The sequence below is a fragment of the Plasmodium brasilianum genome, chromosome 13, assembly GCF_023973825.1.
Source record: "Plasmodium brasilianum strain Bolivian I chromosome 13, whole genome shotgun sequence".
Lineage (NCBI taxonomy): Eukaryota > Apicomplexa > Aconoidasida > Haemosporida > Plasmodiidae > Plasmodium > Plasmodium brasilianum.
Window position 1 is genome coordinate 1,212,230 of NC_090126.1, and position 7,771 is coordinate 1,220,000.

General features: G+C 31.7%; 4 protein-coding genes across 4 annotated transcripts in view; 1 reads left to right on the forward strand and 3 right to left on the reverse strand.

Moving 5' to 3' along the window:
- Positions 1-165: 165 nt before the first annotated feature.
- On the reverse strand, positions 166-3,093 carry MKS88_004931 (endonuclease/exonuclease/phosphatase family protein; the record flags this gene model as incomplete). Its single annotated transcript, XM_067218145.1, has 1 exon — positions 166-3,093. One exon carries the CDS (start codon positions 3,091-3,093, stop codon positions 166-168), a length of 2,928 nt encoding a protein of 975 aa, XP_067071308.1.
- Positions 3,094-3,520: 427 nt separating this feature from the next.
- MKS88_004932 (uncharacterized protein) lies at positions 3,521-4,135 on the forward strand (the record flags this gene model as incomplete). The annotated part of the gene is made up of 3 exons (XM_067218147.1): positions 3,521-3,597; positions 3,706-3,833; positions 3,999-4,135. The coding sequence occupies 3 exons, from the start codon at positions 3,521-3,523 to the stop codon at positions 4,133-4,135; spliced, it is 342 nt and encodes a 113-aa protein (XP_067071309.1).
- Positions 4,136-4,143: 8 nt separating this feature from the next.
- MKS88_004933 (uncharacterized protein) lies at positions 4,144-5,463 on the reverse strand (the record flags this gene model as incomplete). The annotated part of the gene is made up of 1 exon (XM_067218148.1): positions 4,144-5,463. The coding sequence occupies one exon, from the start codon at positions 5,461-5,463 to the stop codon at positions 4,144-4,146; it is 1,320 nt and encodes a 439-aa protein (XP_067071310.1).
- Positions 5,464-6,335: 872 nt separating this feature from the next.
- Positions 6,336-7,771, reverse strand: part of MKS88_004934 (autophagy protein 5) — a gene marked incomplete at both ends in the record, with an annotated part of 2,883 nt that continues 1,447 nt past the window's right edge. Inside the window, one exon of the mRNA XM_067218149.1 lies at positions 6,336-7,771. This exon is cut by the window's right edge and continues 1,447 nt beyond it. Coding sequence (XP_067071311.1) covers positions 6,336-7,771 — 1,436 coding nt within the window.

A 7,771-nucleotide genomic window follows, 5' to 3' on the forward strand; every position in this document is an offset into this window, starting at 1 on the left:
ACGAATGAAAGGCCTTCCCCCCATCTAGCTCCCACTTTTGTGGAAGCAAACTACATGACCCGTACTTGAGGTTTTGAGAAATAGTAAACGCAGGGAAGTAGTAGAAGGACGTCGAAAAGATAATGATAGAAATTGATACAGAGCTTTGTAAGAATTATTTTATTTTTATTTTTTTTTCTCTTCTTTTTTTTTGATTAGAGTAAAAAACTGAGTAATTTTCTTCGTTTTCTTGTGTGGTTGTGTTTTTATAATATTGTGGCATGGTTTATTATGCGCATGAATATGAGTAAGGAACGTATATGAACATAAAGAAAACAAGGAAGAATTAATTAAATATAGTGGTAGACAAGCCATATATTGATATGTCGACAGACAGAATGCTCTTAAAGAGATAGTGTTATCGGAACAGCATATGCCGAAATTTTTTTTTTTCTTTTTCCCTTCATTCATTACTTCTTTTGGGTTAATAAATGTACAGTTAACAGCAATGTGATCACTTAGTTTTGGAGTTGTATAAATTAAACCGATGAAACTTAAAATTTTAAATTGAAAATCATACATGTCGTCCTCTTCACTATGTATTACATCTTCTCTAACCGTATAAGCTTTTTTTTTTTTCAGTTTATCGAAATAATTTGCGTAATTTCGGTTATTTGTGGGCGAGTTTATGCTTTCGTAGCTTAGTTTGTCATCATTGCCACCCCCGCTACTATCGTCCTCGTTTCTATCACCCCCAATTCTATCGCCCCCGCTTTTATCGCTTCTACTCCTATACCCTTCTCTTATAAGCACCCCGCTTCTCTCTCCCTCTGGAAGCAGTAAACACTTCAAGTGTTCGTTCAAAACAACGGGAGATTCGTACAGGTGCCTATAGCTCTTTATAAAATATTCGTACAAAATATAATCAATGAAAATGTAATCAATGCGAGAACCCTCATTGGTTACTCTGTACTGTTTATAGGTATCCCAACAAGTAAATTTTCCGTTTATGTTTGGATAAAAGAATGAAAAGGTATCTATCATTTTATCTTCATAAATTAAATTTTTTAAAAAATTTGTACAGCATTGGGGAGAAGAGGAGCACCCTACAGCATTAGCTATACTTAACATATCATCATCTGAAAGGATAATACCTAATGATAGAAATATATCATTTAAGTGCTTTAGATACAAACAGTTTTTACCTTTAACTAAGTATTTTCCTGTAGAACAATTTTTATACGTATACTTACATAAAATTTTTGTAGAACCTTTTATCTTACATTTTAACTTATCATTATAATAATAGGTAATGTTTTGCGCATTTTTTAATAGATATTCCTCTTCTATTTCGTTGTTTTCGTTTTTGATAATTCTGTTCATAACATGCTTATTATCTGAAAAAAAAGATTCAAACTGGTTTTTCAATTCTTCGCTCTTTTCAGTTGTACTGTTAGGAGTGTATTCATCTGTCTTCATCCGCTTAAAGGGTTTTACATCATTGCAATTGGAGTGGCTATATGAGTGGTTATTTCCAATGTAAGGTGCATCTCGGTATGTTAAGTCGTCTACATGGTTTAAGCTACATTGCTCACATCTACAAATGCTGGGAGGATCAGCATTTTTGCAGTTAACCCCTTTGAATGTAGTACCCTTTTTGCAAATCTCTTCCTCCACTGCAGAACTACTTGAACCCCCCTGTGCATCTGATGAATCATTACACGGTGAAATGCTACCCAAAGCACCACTACTTAAAGTATCACTATCCACACAGCTATTCAAATAAAAAAAGTATTCATGAGGATAGTCCACATACTTATCATCTACATACATTTCATCTAAGGAAAAGAAAAAGTAAATTTCTTCTTGCGAACTGAAGGCATTACTTCCAATTTTTTTTATATCACCATTAAAATTTAGGAAAAAAGAATATGACTCACTATTCTGTGTTAACATTTTTTTTTTAATGATAAAATTCTTTTTATTTTTGAGTGTATCAAATATTATAGGCAATTGCTGACAAATTTTGTTTGACAAATTTTCTTTTAATTTAATTTTTTTTAAATTTTTCATCATGCTTTCTAGATTTATAATATTATTAAGGTAGTATACATCTCTATTTCGGTAGGATATATTCAAATCACCTAGTAGAATTATAGGAAGACCTGTTGTAATTCTGAGTTGTATTATTTTTGCTCTAACTGCATGCATAAACATCATTTTGTAGCTTAACCTATCATAGTTACACCCTGAATATGGAGCATAAATGTTAACAATTATAAAATGCTTATGCATGGTTACTAGTATCCTTCCTTCATTGAAAAAATCTTGTACACTTTTGAGCGGACAGTTGATGCCAGTCTGCGTGCTGCTCCTACTTCTAGTCCCCTGAACAGAGCTGCTTGAGGTGCCTTCATCGGTTTTTCGTTTTTTCATACTTTGTATATTCTGCATATCTTGCAAATTCTGCATATCTTGCATATTCTGCATATCTTGCGTATTCTGCATATCTTGCAAATTCTGCATATCTTGCGTATTCTGCATATCTTGCATATTCTGCACACTCTGCATATCTTGCATACCTTCTTGTCCATTCACTTCTTTCATTTCTCTTACTTTTTCCGTTTCTTCAGAATCTCCCCTTTCATTTGTGCTACCACTTAAACATTCAGGAATCCCGTGTTCATTTCCTGCTATGAAGAAGGACAAGGAAGAGCCATCCAGAGGGAACTCTCTCCTAATGAGCAAGTCATACCTTGAAATATCTTCATCGATAAAAAAAGAAAAATTTTCAAAAGCATTATTAGTAGAACAAATTATTTTATTTGCATTACATACATAGGTGGCAATACCCGAATAACCTTTATATGTTTTATGGCCCTCATTTTTTTTTTTACAATTATTCCAATATGATTCATATTTATCTGAATATGCCTCTAACAGATTAAACTCATTTTCAATAATCGAGTCATTCGTTTTGGTTTCTTGTATACATAGTATGTCGATATTTAGCTTCTTCAAAAATTCAAATAAATTTCCATTTTTTTTTTTTATTAACTCACAACTCTTTTTCCACCCATTCACGTTCCAGCTAGCTATTTGTATCTTTTCCATAAAGGGGCCACATATATGTACACACGCACACACGCACACACGTATACCCGCAGATATGTATACACGCACACAAGCAGATATGTATATAATGTACACGGGTAGACTTACACGTATGGGCGTATAAACAAATTTTACTGAGCAAAACGAGGGAATGAAGAATAACAAAAGAACTGAAAAACGTTTAAACGACGATTAGGCTTCTGAAATATACGAAGTCTGCTGGGCTCATTTCATTTTCCAATGAAAGGTAGTTTCGAAAAGGAGGCAATTTTTTTAAATATATAATATTATGCTTTGTTTTACTTCAATTTGTTGCGCCTCACTTTGTTGTACGTTTTTAATTTTAATTTTCATTGTAGTTTTCATATTCATATTCATATTCATTTCTTTTCTTTTTTTTTTTTTTTTTTTTTTTTTTTGCCTGCACATGTTACATTTTGACTGTTTGGGAAAATTTGGGAGAGCAGAATTTTCTTTGCCCCTCAGTGAAAACGAGCTTGAAGTGTACTCAAAAGTATGTCGAAAAATAAATAAATAAATAAATAAATAAATGAATAAATAAATAAATAAAATAAAATAAAATAAAATAAAATTAAATAATAATAATAATAGTTATAATAGTTCTAGTAATAATAGTTATAATAGTTATAATAATAATAGTTATAATAGTTATAGTAATAATAGTTATAATAGTTATAGTAATAATAGTTATAATAGTTATAATAATAATAGTTATAATAGTTATAATAATAATTATTATTATAATAATTATAAATAAAGGCATATTGTACGCACACTGAGGACTGACGAAGCACAGATGGGAACCCCTCTGCACAATTTTGCCTTAAAAAAAAAAAAAAAAGTACTGGTAATTATAGTGGTGATATGATAGTTTATAACCGCAGTACAACACAATGATGATGATTATGATTCTGATCGTTGTACTGTTTGTTGTTGTCGTGATGATCATAAGGATAAAGATCGAGGTAGAGAACAAAAGAAGGTGTCTATGAGTGATCCTTTTAGAAGGTTCCTACATTAACGATCCTTTCAGAAAGCTCTTCTCCGCTTGATCCTGTACAAAACCAACGAGTTGTTCAAATATTCACGAAACGAAACAACAATATGACTTATCCGACTTGATAACTGTATTAATTCTGAGAAATCTTTACAACTGGTAAATAATTTTGCATCCATCTTGAGTGATATAAACCCAACATTTGGGATTTTCAATTTATTATTACTTTCTGCTTTTACATTTTCGTTGGAATTTGCTTGTTTGCTTTTTCCTTTGTCTTCTTTTTCATCATTTAAATTTTTTTCTATATAGTGTGCATTGGTGTCTGTAGTGGTATGCTCCCCTTGGTATACATCCTTGTATGTGTTTATCTGATTATGCTTTTCTTTTTTCCCTGTCCATATTGAGTATATCATCTGATTTTCTCGTTCTACACCATAATTATGCATATCAGAGTTGTTATCTTTATCATTATCATTACTATATACAAACAATTCGGAGGTGATAAGATGCGATGGGAAATCAGTATAAAAGGAGCAATCCAAATTTTCGCATAAATCCATAGTCTTAGTTGTAATATGTATATTTTTACATAAACCAAGGACTATACATTTATCATATGTATGTTCATAATGTATAGATATAATAACTAGTATATGACCACAGTTTTTAAAAAGATAAATGATTTCATTCTTTCTTATAATAATTTTTTCAAATGCATTTTCAGACGTATTAGTTCGTGTTAAAAAAAAATGCATAAGAGGACTACATTGTAATGCTTCTCTAATTTTCGATAAATGGCTAGCTACTAAAAAAGCTTTAATTGGATCATTTGGTATTTCATATAATTCTATTTGTAGATCATATCCATATTGTTCTTTTTCTAAAATATGGGTATGTATTTTTAAATTATGTTCATCATGATAACAACTAAGAAAATATTGCATAGTATATTCATTCCATATATATGAAAAATTATTATGAGACACATAAATCTGTATTGAATCTAGTTGATTATATGTATCATATTTATATAAATCCTCTACTTCGTTATCCTTTAAGTATGACTGTTCTAGACATTTTACTCTTAAATTTGTAGTTTTCTCTAAGTTTACCTTCGAATGTGCTTCCACTTTATATATTATATCATCCACGTCGTAAATATACTTAGTTAATACATATCTATCTGTCTCTCTGTTAACAATTTTTTCATTCACATAATATCCACAAGGCATTGGAACCCCTTCCTTTATTAACTTGTATACACTATCGAACAAGACCTTATTATTGGTGATATACAAATTAGATCCACACTCCGAGTCCTTTATCTTCCTGTACAGCCTTTCGCACATTGCGCTAGACCACGCGATACGTGCATCCCGAACGGGACAAACGATCAGTCAAATGTGGAGCAGTCCAAACAATCAGTTAATTGAGTGATGAGGTAAATACGCGTGAACGTTCGTACGTATCGACTTGCATATGCTCTCAAATTCTGCAATAAAAGCGGCATGGCCACACAGACTACACGCACGCAACACACACGCAGTGTGTCCTTTGCCTGTGTAAATTTGTTGAAGACCCGAATTTCTGTCTAATTACATTTATTATTAAGAAGGAGTTAGAGAGTTTATTCACAATGAAGATAACAAATAAGTTTGGGCAAAATGCGTGAAAGGAAACTAGCGTTTTTCACACTTCAAAAAAATAAAGCGGTAAAGTGACAAGAAGAGGGGATATAAAATGAGGCAGTTAAGATATAAGGTAAAAATATGAAGTAAAAGATGACGTGAAAATATGACTAAAAAGACAAATTAACGAGAAGATGTTAATATAAAAAAGAAAAAAAAATTACTGGTCATGTTTCATGCAGGTTTAAAATTCTTAACAAGTCAGCATGTAAAATATTGCACTTTTTTTTTTTTTTTTTTCTTAAAATTCTTCCTCCTCGTCATTTCCTTACAAGGAAGGTGCATTTTGAATGGCAATCTTTGCAATTTGGAAAATCCGTTCAGCAAAATTGTTTCTTGGATAATTTTCAAAAACCGTATGCTCGTTTTGTGCGTCCATTTTGTGTATCCATTTTGTGCGTCCATTTTGTGTATCCATTTTGTGTATCCATTTTGTGTATCCATTTTGTTTATTTTACGCTGCACATATCTGCTTAGCTTCCATTTCTTTCATTTTGATTCTCCTCTCTTCGCTTCCGTTTCTTCTTGACGGGTCAATAGGGCGGAATTCGAAGAATAACATGGAGGAAGTTATCGAGCTGTAAAAAGTTCGTGCACAACCAGTACAGTGGAGTCTTCAGAGGAATTTGTATTCCGTTGACAATTATGAACATGTAAGGACTAAAAATTAAATAATCGTCCTCCATAAAATAAAACACATTTTCGCTGTTTAAGTAAGATCCCTTTTTGTTCTCATATTCATGTATATTATTTTCCTTGTCATAATACACTCTCTTCTTATGCTCATTATTCGTCGAAATGTTGGTCTTACCGTTATGTGAATGCCCTTTTGAGTTTCTACATATTTTTCTAAAAAATGAAGGAAATTGTTCATGTAAAAAATCTCCTAACGTGTATATAAAAATGCCTTCACTGACACTTTCATTATTTTCTGGATGTATAATTTTAAAGAGGGGAAACTTAGTTAACACCTGGTTATATGGAGGTCCATATATATGTATAATAATAGGAACATCCTTATTTACCTTTTCGTCATTCATAAGGTCATATATGCTATTGCGTCCATTGAGGGCGCGATTACAGCAGGGGCAACATGAATCTTTTAAAAATACATCATTTGTACGTTCTCCATATCTAAATGATGAATAGTTCGTGTTTTGTTTGTCTTTCTTTTCCCTAACATATGTGTTCATACTAGTATCACTTGACACGTGTGTGTTGTTAATGAGTTTACTTTTTGACAGGCCACATTCATCAACATAGTTTTCAGAATTACCAATTTTAGTGCCTGCTTGATCGTGCAAGTGTGCAAAGGAGGGCTTTTTCCCTTTTTCTTCCCGCATGCGGTCATTTCTTATTGCTGCATTAAACTTTTCCTTTTTCTCATTAGCAGCACCATTAAATGCTTCCCCTTCCTCTTCTCCTTCATCGGAAAAGAAGTAGTCTTTCCGTACGTCTACATGAATAAAATGGCAATTTTCCCCTTTCTCATTTTTATCTTGTGCAATATGACTGCCTCCATTTTTCGAGCCCTTGTCGTGTGCATTATTACATAAACAAAGATCCTCAATATTTTGTATATATATATAATTAATGTTGTCAATAAACTTAACCATGTTATAGTCCATATGCTCCCTATATAATGAGCAAATTTTTTCAACATTAAAATTTTTTAAATGGTATAAAAACTCTTTCTGATTTTGTTCAGATAATATTTGTAATACTCTATCATTCTTGTTCATAATATAATTAGCTTTCTTCAATTGGTTTAATATACATTCTTCAAAATCGTTGAAGCCTCTATAGAGCGGTATACAACTATTATAGGCTAAAATGTTTACATTTCCGTTGTACTTCTTTTTCTCATCTTTCTTCTTAAAGTGTGAATAATAATATTCTTCCTCTCCCTTGAAATGAACAATTAATCTCCAAGGTATATTTTTATTCGATATATTTTGAAACTGTTTAT